At 38.4% G+C, this 13,240-nt stretch overlaps 1 protein-coding gene across 2 annotated transcripts in view; it reads left to right on the top strand.

The window, feature by feature from the left end:
• NR4A3 (nuclear receptor subfamily 4 group A member 3) overlaps nt 1-12,160 on the top strand; it is a 36,762-nt gene extending 24,602 nt beyond the window's left edge. For both annotated transcript variants that reach the window (XM_006911533.3, XM_025046580.1), the window contains exon 8: nt 10,666-12,160. In XM_006911533.3, the coding sequence (XP_006911595.1) occupies nt 10,666-10,913 (248 nt within the window). In that variant the 3' untranslated portion in view covers nt 10,914-12,160. The remainder of the gene's footprint in view (nt 1-10,665) is intronic.
• Nucleotides 12,161-13,240: the final 1,080 nt, after the last annotated feature.

Genomic DNA, 13,240 nt, shown 5'->3' with positions numbered 1-13,240 from the left:
TTGATCTCATCCTTCTTGGTCAGACTAGGGCCAGCTGAGGCAGTGACAGCAGGTGGAGGCTCCAGAAGAGGCTAGCCAGACCTGGGGCTCACCTGCCATCCTTTTTTCAGACTGAAGCGCAGCCTAGGCTCTTGGACTAAGAATCGAGGTTCAGATCTCATACCTTTTCGACTGTAGAAAGCCTGTTTTTTCGGGCAGGTGGTAAATTTCACAGAGGACCAAGTACATCTTTGGCATAGATGGGCCCTTCTTTGTGATACATCAGAAATGTGCATTATTCCCATGCACCCTCTCGAGATATCTCTTGTTAGCTAAAGAGAGATATATGCCTGTGTACCTTAAAAGGCTGGGCTGGTTCATCATTTAACAGTTTAGAAGAAGGCAAAGAAAAGAAAATAGCATGTGCTACAGTAGGAATCAGACACTAGCTTCTTCCTTCAGTATTCCAAGTAAACTTCACCTCCCCGGATCTTTGGCCCAGGATGAGAAACTACCCACCCACCCCCAACCTTTTTAATAAACAGAAAAACATTTTTATAATCTTAGGGTCAGGAAAATCTCTTCAAACAATACATAGAGCTCTGAAGGAAAATATCCACAGATTTGATGACATAAAAATGAAACACTTTTTCACGATGAAAGACATCATAAATAGTAAATTTGAAATACATATAATACAACAAGAATTTAGAGTTTTTACGAATCAGAAATTTTTAAATATTTTCTTATTGAAAATTATTGGGGTGACATTGGTTAATAAAATCAAATGAGTTTCAAGTATACAAATCAACTATATGTCATAGATATATTGCACTGTGTGCTCACCACCCAAAGTTAAATTTCCTCCCATCACCAAATATTTGATCCTTTTTACCCCCAACAACCTCCTTCTTCCCCTCTTCCCTCTGGTAACCACTAATCCACTATCTGTGTCCATGAGTCTCTGTCATGTTTGTTAGCTGCTTTCAGGTTTATATCCCACATGTGAGTGAAATCACATGGTTTTCAACTTTTTCTGACTAATTTCACTTAGCATGATTATCTCAAGATCCATCCATGTTGTTGCAAATAGTGGTATTTCATCTCTTCTTGTATCCCATTGTATATATGTACCACATCTTCTTTATCCAATCATCTATTGAAGGACACTTCAGTTGCTTCCATGTCTTGGCCACCATGAATAATGCTGTTATGAACATTGGGGTGCATATATCTTTGCACATAAATGTTTTCAAGTTTTGGGAGTAAATACCCAGAAGAGTGATTGCTGGGTCATATGGTAATTGTATTCTTAGTTTTTTGAAGTACTCCCTTTTGATGGGAGTTGCCAGAGACTCCCAAGGAGCCATTAACGAAACAAAATCAAAGGCAGTCTTTACGAGTATGGATTCAGTTTAGAGAGCTTTCAAATGGCATACAGGAGCACCCAAATAAAATAAGCACATTTAAGGCACAAGCATATTACTCCAGCAAGACTGTAAAGAAATTGGTTCAGAGGCTGCCTTTCAACTAAAGCTTTTCAGCTCAATTTTCAAAACCATTCAGCTCTTTCTAGGACAGTTAAACATTTAAAACTAAGAAGTATGGAGTTTGGTTAAAATATATATATATTATATATATATATATGCACACACGCACACACACACACATATCTTGGCTTTCTGTAAATAAAACCTGTACATTGCCACATCTCTGTGGAGATAGGTGTTGAGTCTAGTTAATCAAGTGCTCACTGATCTAGGCACTCTGCTGTATATCAGTTTGGTATTCAGAGATGATAACATGCATCTCTGGAGGAGATAGAACATGCAAACTAATATGTGTGAAAATATAAGATGTTGAGTGTCATGGTAGAGATATGGGAGTGGGTACAAAGTGCTGAGAGACTGAAGGTGGGGGACAGTCTTGTCAAAAGAGGTAACATGAGCTGGTTCTTGATAAAAGCATATGATGTCTCCAGGCTAAAATGGAAGGAGTGAGATTTCTAGGCATAAATAAAAATTTACTAATGCCATTGAAAATATGGCTGTTATAAGTTTCAGGAAGGAACTGTCTAAAAAAGTAGAGTGATGGGAAATGTTCTGTAAGAGTGGGACAGGACATGAAGAACCTTTCACACCTAGGCGAGAAGGTTGGCATTTATCTTGAGAGCAGCAGGGGTCTATGGAAAGTTTTAATCAGAGGAGCATCATGGTGAAGCTTGTGTTTTAGAAAGATCTACCCTGACAACTGGTTTTGAGCACAAATTGTAGCAGGAAAGAGATAAGGAAAAAAGGCCAGTCCAGATGTGATATCTGTAGTTTAAGGGGAGGGAGGGCCCGAGGTCTACGTCTTTTTTGTTTTGCTCTTTGAGTAGAAATTAATAGACAACTATAAGGCCAGGCAGTCCCAACTTGGAAAGATTGGGCAGTTTAGTGTTCAGAATACAGAGTAGGAATTAAGAGAAGGTGGTGTCATTTCCTGTCCTTGACTCTAATTTGCCGTGTATCCTGTAGTTATAGCTGGTTAGCCCAATCCCATTTATGTGGAGACTTGCTCAGGGAGGAGGCTGTGTGGCATGGCAGATATAGCATAAACTTTGCCAGCACCCGCAGGTTTTAACCTGGGATCTTGTATTTAATAAGTATGTGCCATTGAATAATGCATTTTATTTATACTCCGATTTTCAGTTTTCCCACCTGTAGAATAGGGATGATAACATCTATTTCATGAGGCAGCAGTAAGGATTAGGTTTGTGATATAGCCAAACTGGATTCAGAATAGGCACTCAATCCACCTACGTTGCGTCCTGGAGGGATGGTGACAGGGACTCCTTCGAATTAGGCACATACCTTCCTCTTCCCTTTGAGAATCTCAGGTAGTCCCAAATCAATGTCAGTGGTATGAGGAAACAGATGGCTTTAGAAGGCAGTATGTTTGGTGAATATCTCCTTGGATGTTTGAGAGAGGCTCGAAGGACAATGATATTAAAAGAATTAAGCTGCACTTAAAACAAGCCAAGTCTTTTATGTGATAGTTCCGGTTCCTGTCTGCAGTCCTGTCAGCCTGTGCAGAGTGGGTTATAGGTGCTGTGGTTATAACATACAAGAAAAATAAGCCCCTCTTCTCTCATTTCTGGACCTCACAGTACTCTCTTTGTGATTTGCTAGTTGGGAGGGGGGGGTTGAAATATGTGAAAGCATCAGGAAGTGGCAGAAAAGGCGATGTATGGGAAACAGCAGTGTGCATTGTTGTGGATATTAGTTTTCATTTGAATTTGGGCTCCTGTAAAATCTTCACTTCTGAATAAGCTCCAATGATCATAAAGGGTAATTGTGGAATATCAGTTGGGCTATTGGCTTCAGAAAATATGTCCCAAACTTGTCTGCTCCTAAACCACAGAGAAGAACTCATGAAAAGGAAATAGGGTCTTAGAAGTCTAACCAGTCTTGCTTCCAGGAAAATTATTAAGAATCTGGACAGTATTTGGTAGTTTGCACAAACATGGCTTTTTTTTCTAATTCTTTTTTTTTCTTCTTCCTCCACTTCTCTCTATGTGAAAAAGTAGGTGGTGAGGTGGGGCAGGAAATGGTTTCTTTCAGATCATTCTCCTTCCCTACAGTAAAAGGGGGTTCCCCACGGTTGTGGTTGTCAGATGTTTTTAGGTCCTCAGTTCATTCACCCTAACCATTCCCTTTTGCCAGTGCCACATCTCTGACATAAGAGTAATAGAAATGCTTTGCTTCTGATGGGGTACCAATGAGGTGATATCTAGTCGCAGTTAATAATGATTAATAAGTAAATAGAAAATTTGTGTGGAATTACCATTTTGTAAGTATCCATTCATTATATAAATATTCAGGGCCTTCTATATGTCAGGCACGGTGTCAGTCTCTAGGGATGCAAAGATGAGCCATACATGAATTCTTCTGTCAGAAAGCGTACAGCCTACTAGGAAGTCATATATGATTAGGATGTAATGAACTCTGTGTATGGTGGTTAGTGCTCAGGTCCTTAAAAGGGACAGAGTCAGTGCTGGAGAAGACCAGATCACTGCTAACTTTTGGGGGGTAAGGAAGAAAGATGGTACTGGTCATGAATGGCGTCTACACATGGCAAGATATAGAAGGACATTCCTGATCAAGAAAACAGTATAGTAAGTGCATGGCAGTGGAACACTTTGGCATACTTTGGGGAAAAACAAGTACAATGGAGTTGCATTATATATGTGTTAAATCACGTATATAATCTCAATAGCAAGAAAAGAAAATTTAAAAGAGTATAGACTGTTATACTCAATGACTGTATGTCCTGGAGTGAGCATGAGAGTGAATCCACTCTGGATCCTAATCTCTACTTCTGGTGATGAGAGCTGCACTTCTGGGAAAGTCAAAGGATTTTTTTAGGGGAAAAAATGATTCTATGTGATATTTATCTTATGGCCTGGTGTTATGACCTGACCTCAGAATAAAATCCATTTCTCATGTAATTAAAAAGGATATCAGATTGGAAAGGCAGTTTTGGACCAGATGATGAAGGGAATCTTGAGTGCCCAAATGCCATTTTGCTTATTACTATACTAAAAGAATGCTTTCCGTAGCTTTTTTTTTTTTTCTTTATTTGGGTCTTCTGTCAGATGAGAAAATGACTCCTTTCTTTTCTGCCTGTAGTCTTTTTCCTGGTCTTATTGGAACATAAATTCTAAGATTGAGGAAAAGAAAGAAGGTAGAACAGGGGCAGAAAGCAATGAAACAGTGACCTGGCAGGACCAAGCAGATGGCTGATCCTGCCTCGCCCTCCACCACCTGTCTTCCCAGAATTCTGCTCACTCTAAATGGTTACCTGGTTACCTTGTTTTTGTATCAAATATAGCCATCAGCCACATTGCAAGGAAAATTAAATGTAAAACTTGGCAGGGCAATATGGTTGTGTGTGTGTGTGTGTGTGTGTGTGTGTGTGTGTGTTTTGTTTTGTTTTTAAGGTAGGGGGCAGTGGCAGGGAGTTTGTCATGGGATTTGGTGATTGGCTATCTGAGTTCCAGTCTTCAACTTGCAACTTTGGGCAAGTTCTTTACCCTCTTGGAATCTTAGTTTTCTCATTTTCTACATATTTCTCTTAAAGATTGAATGAGCTAATGTACTTTGCAGGAAAAAAATTTAGACAAACTTTCATTATTATTGTTATCCTGACTGTTATATCTTAATTCCGGGAAGAGCTAGCTGCTCTCTTCCCTCGGAATCTATAAAAAATATTCATGCATCCCTACAATTGCATATATACATAATATTAAGTAATTTCTTTGTGACTTTCTTTTCCAACTAGACTACAGGTTTCTTAAAGGCAAGGAGAGTCTTTTCATCTTTATAATTTAGCATTTAAAGATGTCTGGCATATGGCATATATTAGTTGAGTAAATGGGTTAATTGTGATTATCAGACAGTCTCCCAAATTAGGAAAATCTGAATTAATCACTTTTAGTCCACCACTCTGTGTTTAGAAAATAAACTAATTCCTGAGAACCACTGTATTTCAATTCCTATTAATTCAATAGTATTAATAAAGCAACTGCTATGTGACAGGCGTACAATCCCTTACCTTCAAAAAGTTTGTGTTCTCATTGAGAAGACAAACTGAAAAGCACTATTACAGCCTCAGCACAAGCTGCCTACTGACTTGTGGCTTCCTGACTGGCCTGGGCTCATTGCCTCTGGGACTGCCCATCAGTAAAGAATGTTATATATCACATGAGAAGTAGCAGTGAGATGACTTCCCAGAGAAAGGAGTGGAGCTCAGAGCAGGAAATCCTGTTTGTTGGTGTTTGAGCCACACACACATCTCTCCCCCAGAGCCCTCTTCTCCTTCCTCTTTGGCTGAACCTGTGTTATTGTTGTCTCTGGGTTGACCTGTGCCCTGAGACCTGCTCGAAAAGATGAGTTGCTTTTCTCATTGGGGCTCCTGATGGTACCATTATCCCTTTCCTCATTCCTGGCTTCTTGCCTTGAGGGGAGGGGGTTTAATGTTTCTTACATGAGCCTAAAAGGCAGAACTGAGAACTGTAAGAAGGCAAAATTTCACTCAGTATAAGAAAGACTTTCTAGTAGACAAAACTGTTTAAAATTAGAACAAGTGCCCATGGGGAATGAGTTCCTGCCTTGGAGAATAAGGTTTACCAACAGAGACTGAATGAATGCTAGGTGTAGAGTGGGTGGGTCAAGCATCTTATGGGGACTAGGATTGACTAAAGCAGAGCTTCTTCAGCTTTCATGTGCATGCAGATCGCTGGACATCTTGTTAAATTGCAGATTCTAATTAAGTAGGTCTTGGGGGAGGGGGCTGAGATTCTGCATTTCTAACAAGTTCCCAAGGAATGATGCTGCTGCTGGTCCAGGGACAACACTTAAGTAGCAAGGGATAAGGGAAGCTATTGGTAATTGGGATCCCATCAAATTAATAATAGCTACTATTTAAAAATACTCGGTGTCAGGCACTGTGCCAAGAACTCTCTACACGTGCTATTTTATTTAATGTTGTTTAGTAAATAGATTTAAAAGTACTTGGGGTGAATTATAGCAGAGACGGGAGGCAGAGAGACAAATCGAAAGCTATTAAAACAATCTAGGTAACAGATATTGAAGACCTGGTGCAGGAACAGTGAGGTTGAGAGGAGGAGACAGATGCAAGGAACATCACAGAGATAATAACCAAAGTTTTTGCAGTACATTAAATATGATGGGCCAGGGGGAAGGAATTATTAAGAGACGATTATGAGAGTGATGGGAAGGACTATGGAATCATTCATAGGTCAACTGAGAGGTGTGGCTGATTTGAAGGGGCAATTAACAAGTTGAGTTTGGGACACAGAGGATACTTGTTAATATTTAAGTACTTACTATATGCTAGGTACTGTTTCAAATACTTCACATGTATTAATTCATTTAATTCTCACAACAACCGATGAGTCGGACCATTATGAGCCCTGTTTTACAAATGTGGACCCAGACCCAAAGTTACCCAGCTAATAAGAGGCAGAGCTAGGCTTTGTAGGCAGGAAATCTGGTTCCAAAACATCTGATGTAGGTTTTAGAGTTTGTAAAGTTCTTTACTGTTGCTAACTTCTTAATAACTCTCTACTTGTATATTTATTCTGAGCAACCTACACATTTAATATCCATTTAATCATATTTTATAGGTCCTTAACCTCCATTTACATATTCATTTAACAGATATTTATTGGGTATCACCTATCTACATAGGCTTGGTGCTAGAGATAACAATGGTAAGCAAATACAGTCTATGTCCCCATGGAGCTTACATTTCAAGGAGGAGGCAGGCAAAAGTCACATAAATATCTGATTTTAACCTGTTATATCTTTCAAAGAGAAAAAATAGAGTGCCATAGGAGAACATCATCCAGACCGGCAGTAAAAAGGGAAAAGCTTCCTTGAGGAAAAATTTGCTCTGTGATTTAATGATGAGTAGATTTTAAGTAGGTAGAGAGGGAAAAGCATGAGCACAGACCTAAATAGCTCTATCATTTCACTCAATCAGTCTCTTCCCCCACCTCTTTCTTTCCTTCACCCCATCTCACTCCCTGCTCTCTCTTTTCCTCTTCCCTGCCTCCTTTCCTCTCTCCCTTAGCAGAGATGTCTATGGCGTGGATAGCTAAAATCCACAGGCATCCAACACTGTCTTTAGATGCTAACACCACACAGGTTAGAAGTGTGATCTGTTGATCTGTTTTGTTCACTCCTCTAACCCCAGTGGCTACAACATTGCTGGGCACAGAATAGGTACTTGATAAATATGTGTTGAAAGAATTAATTAATCAATTAGTTAATTAGGTACACAAAAAGTAGGAGAGAGTTCCAGGGAGGCTGAGATCATCTCAAGATGAGGAGAAATGTTCTAAAACAATGCTCAGGGCAGCCTGATATAACAGAAATGTCTCTGGACTTGGAGTGAAAGAAATTAACCGCTTGTTAATTTTGACCATGAAAAAGTCACTTAACACTTTGAGCCTTAGCCTTCTTACCTATTAAAATAAAGATCATCTTCGTCTTGCCTAATTCAAAGGGTTATTGTGAAGGTGTGATAAAATAATGTAGGTAAAAGAATGTAATAGAAAGTGCTTTTAAACATATTTTTATTGTCATGATGAAATAATGAACTCCTAGTCTGGCTCATGTCAGGCAATCTCTGTGGTATCTTGTAGTGAAGAGTCATATCTTAGATAGGAGTTTGAACTAAATGACTCAGATTCTTTCCAATTCACATGTACTATGGTTATGACATAAATCCGTTACTTAACCGTTTCTATAAATTGTGTTTTAAAGTTTTGAATACATAGAGTTGAGTTAAAATACTAAAGTATTGGATAAAAATTATGTGAATCAAAATGCAAGAAATATTGAGAAGCTATTTTTGTTTTTCATGGTGGACAAAGATCTTAAACTAAAATCTGTATATAATTTTCTAGGAAGGGGGCAAGTCCAAATGTCTGGTTTCCCCCAGAATTTATGAACGCTCAATATCAGCTTTGCAGCCATGTTTACCAAGCTGCAAGAAGAAAGGGGATCCCTTAAAGTAAGATGTCAGTGATTGGGGTTTTGAGGAATTTCAAATTACTAGGAAGCTCCTAGACACTTAGTGACTCCCTAGTGATTTGAAAATCTGCTGGCTGCTGGCAGTAGTTTGCATGGAGACTGAATTTTATCTCAGCCCTTTTGAAAAAGTGAAGAAGCCACAAATCCAATAGCTGTTCAAAACAACAAAGAAGGTGCCTTTGGCTTCTAACAGGAGTGTCTCTGAATTCCTCAAGGAATTCCAGGCCTAGGGTTGATCCAGCTGGCAGGAGGTATCGATCTCTACTTGAATTCACTGAATAAATAATGGTTGCCATAGTTATTGAGCAGTCACAACTGGTTGGAGAGCAGGGAAAACTCTGGGGCATCTTTTGTGAGTTTGGCCATGAGAAAATCTGGTTGCAAGGTTTCATAATCAACCCCTCCCAAAATCCAGGCAACACATTGCTCAGTTTCTTTATCCAGATAATGAATATAGGATCTGGAGTATAGTGCAAGACATGAGGCACTGAAAGGAAGGGAAAGACTAAATCAATGGATTGGTATTTTATTCTGTGAAAAACATCTCTCCCTGATTATGAACTAATGTGATATATCTCAGTATTAATAGAATGTACTATCAACAAGATGGCTGGTCATGTTACAGCTGCTAGAGGGCTTCACAAAGGACCAAATCTATTTTAACGTTGTTTATTATACAATTAACATTAACCTGGAAATTTTTAAAAGAAAGGGGTTATCTGACAATCTCATAAGTATTTTCACTTTTCGTTTTCATTCATCCTTCTCTGTATAAAGAAATAATTTTTGCAAAGGTGTAATCACAGCTTAGATACCATTTTATATTCTATTCTCTAATGTGATGTTATATATTTTTCCATGTTGCTTCATAGTCTTAGTATTTGCCTTTTCTGATGTCTACCGAATCTTCCATTATGTGGATGTATCATTTTTTACTCAACAGTTATCCTATTCTTCCACTCTTTATCTTTTTCCAGTTTTTAAAGTAGATAATGCTATGTCCAAATGTCTCCAATGCGTACAGTTTTATCCTTCTGTTGAATTTTTCCTTCGGATAAATTCCCAAGAGTAGGATTACTTGGTCAGAGGCTATGAACATTTTATAGCTCTTGAAATTTGCTGCTGAATTTGCAGTCTGCTTTTTTTTGCTTTTGGTGGCGGGGTGGAGGTGGGGGTGGGAACATAACTTTAGACAGAACACCATTGCAGGCTGGTACTCTTGAAATTCACTCTTGGGTGCTTCTTCTGAGACTGAAACAAGGGGATTATGTATTTAGTAAAGATAAACTATAAAGGACAGATTTGCATCTGGGCTGATTAGCTATTAGTTTCCTGGGGAAAGCAAAATCATACACTATAAAGCTTGGGAATTAGGGAACTTTATTGCCTTTTGTTTGACCCTACAGTTACCAACTATTTCTGTGTGTCGGGCATTGTCTTAGGTGCTGACTGTACCATGTATGTAGTGCTCTTCAGTTGACAAGACATTTTCATGTAGCATTCATCTTAGTTGAGCCTCACAATAATCTGTAAGGTGGGTTTTATTGCAATTACACTTTTTCTTTTGATTTACGTGTCATATTTAAGACACACAGAAAGGAAAGAAGAGTACAACAAAGACTTGTGTATCTACCACCCTATAATCCCCATTTTCCTAGGAAGACACTGAGCCTTAGAGGGATTAGGTCACGCCTCTAGTGAGTGACAGAGCTAAAACTGGAACCCAGGTCTATCTGACTCCAAGTCCAGTGTCCTTTTTTCTATATTGTGTTGCATTGAGATAAGCCATCTGTGAGTTACAAGCCACTGACATGCTGCTGGAAATTTTCATGACTGTACTTTAGTATAATTATATACATCAGAACTGGAAGGAACTTTAGAGATCATGAATGCTAATCTTTTTTTAGAGAAGGGAAAACTCAACCAGCTCATACACAACTAGCCAAGTTGGGGAGAAATCCATATTTCTTGGTCCCTGAGCCTCCTTTTATTTACAGCAAGAGAAGAAAAGAATGTCTGGGTAGTTGCTTTGTTTTTCTGATGACTTTTGCTTTAAGAAAATCACTTTTCTATGCCTCTGCAGAACGACATGGGTTAAAAGAACCAAAGAGAGTGGAGGAGCTATGCAACAAGATCACAAGCAGCTTAAAAGACCATCAGAGTAAGGGACAGGCTTTGGAGTCCACTGAGACCAAGGTCCTAAGTGCCCTGGTAGAACTGCGGAAGATCTGCACCCTGGGCCTCCAGCGCATCTTCTACCTGAAGCTGGAAGACTTGGTGTCTCCACCTTCCATCATTGACAAGCTCTTCCTGGACACCCTGCCCTTCTGAGTAGGAGCAGCCTGAGCAGGGAGCCGCCTCATCTGCTAGCACCTGCTTGCTAAGCAGCAGAGGGATGGGTCTGGACACTTACCATTCCTGTCTTTTCTTAAGAGGAAAAAGCAGCTCCTGAAAAAAAGAAAGACTTTTTTTTTTTTTCTGGCACTTTTCCTTACAACCTAAAGCCAGAAAACTTGCAGAGTATTGTGTTGGGGTTGTGTTTTATATTTAGGCTTTGGGGTCGGGGTGGGAGGGGGGTATAGTTCATGAAGGTTTTCTAAGAAATTGCTAACAAAGCACTTTTGGACGATGCTATCCCAGCAGGAAAAAAAAAAAGAGGATAATATAACTGTTTTAAAACTTTCTGGGGAATACAATTATAGTTGCTTTGTATTTAAAAACAAGAACAGCCGAGGGTTGTTCGCCAGGGTAGGATGTGTCTTGAGATGATCCCTTTAGAATACACTTCCTGTTTCAAGGGTACATATGTGGTGCAAACAAGGCAGAAATTCCCTCTTCTTAATTTCTTTCTTCCTTTATTTTAACAAATGGTGAAAGATGGAGGATAACCTATCAATCAGACATAGCAAAATGATAATGGCTGTTCACTTCCATATACAAGTGCAATTTTTAAAGTGCTGTCTTACTAAGTCTTGTTTATTAACTCTCCTTTATTTTATATGGAAATAATAAGGAGGCAGTTATGTTAGCAAATGACACATGCTAATTTCCTAGCAGAGGCTTTGTCCGCCTGCCCTTTAAAACCCTTCTGAGGTATGGTCCATCCAAGATTTCAGTCCATTCTTAATGGATCCAGATCCCTGCCCTGACTGTCCAGCTGTCCTAAAGAGAGCTCAGATTATAAGGTGGATTGCATACAACTGTTTTGGTTGTGTTCTGTCAACCCCGCCAGAGTTCCCTAAACTTGCTTCAGTTATAGCAATTGACTGACACATTCGTTCAGAAGCCCAGGAGCGTTTGATGAGTCTCAAATGTTTGATCCCTAGATAAGTACATGCAAATGAGTAGGAACTGGATCATACAGGGTAAACACCAGGGGTAATAAGGTTTTTTAATATATATAACTTAATTTTTGTTATCGGTTGAAGAGACAATTTTGGAGAGCAAGCGAGTCTTATTTTTTAAAAAATAGTATGAATGTAAGTACTAGAAAGGATTAGTGGGCTGCGTTTCAACATTCCGTGTTCGTACTCCCTTTTGTATGTTTATACTGTTAATGCCATATTACTATGAGATAATTTGTTGCATAGTGTCCTTATTTGTATAAACATTTGTATGCACGTTATACTGTAATAGCTTTGCCTGTATTTATTGCAAGACCACCAGCTCCTGGAAGCTGAGTTACAGAGTACTTAAATGGGGTGTTCACAGTGACTTGGATACACCAATTAGAAATTAAATAAGCAAATATATATATAAATATAGCAGGTTACATATATATTTATAATGTGTCTTTTTATTAACCATTTGTACAATAAATGTTAATTCTCATGCAGTTATTTTATGGTTCATTTGCAGTGACTTTTAAGGCAGTACTGTTTAGCACTTTGATATTAAAATTTTGCTTATGTTTTGCTAAATTCAAATGATGTTTGAAGATTTTTAAGTCTAAAAGTCTTTATATTATATATTCTGTATCAAGTCAAAATATCCTTGGCCATTTTGCTAAGAAACAAACTTTGAATGTCAAATGGATGTCACAGTAGTTTTTGTTAGCTTTAACTCATTTTTGCGTTAGTCTTTTTAAAGGAAAAGTAACAAAACTATACTGTTTATATTGTCATTAAATTATACAATCAAAAACATGCCAAATGAATTGCCTATTGCTGCAAAGGATAAACCAGATAGCAAATCATATATGTTTTTTCCAAGTCATTCTGATATTTGATCATGTATTATGTTTGTGAGCTTTTATGAAAGATTATTATTTTTATATCAAGATAATAGGATCTTGGAATGTTTGACTTGGAAGGGGCCTGACTTGTCAACTAGTCCACCCCACCCCCCCGCACCGCTGAAATTCATAGAGGAGAAAACTGGGGCCCGGCAAAGGGTAAAGAGTTATCGAAGTTCAAATAGCTAGTACCAGAATCAAGATTAGGACAAAATTCTTCTTTCCATAGATTTTTTTTTTACTCAATTTACTGTATTTATAGGAAAACAGGCTTTTAAAGATAACCACTAATACTTACATTTTACCTGATGATAACCATAATTAAAGTAGTACTTTTGCATTAATGTTTTGAGCTTATATGCAAACATAATAAACATTATTAAATATCAGGAAAACTAACATGTCAGAACAGGAAGCTTCAGAC

The sequence above is a fragment of the Pteropus alecto genome, unplaced genomic scaffold (genome assembly GCF_000325575.1).
Source record: "Pteropus alecto unplaced genomic scaffold, ASM32557v1 scaffold114, whole genome shotgun sequence".
Lineage (NCBI taxonomy): Eukaryota > Metazoa > Chordata > Mammalia > Chiroptera > Pteropodidae > Pteropus > Pteropus alecto.
This window is presented reverse-complemented; position numbering and strand designations above follow the sequence as displayed.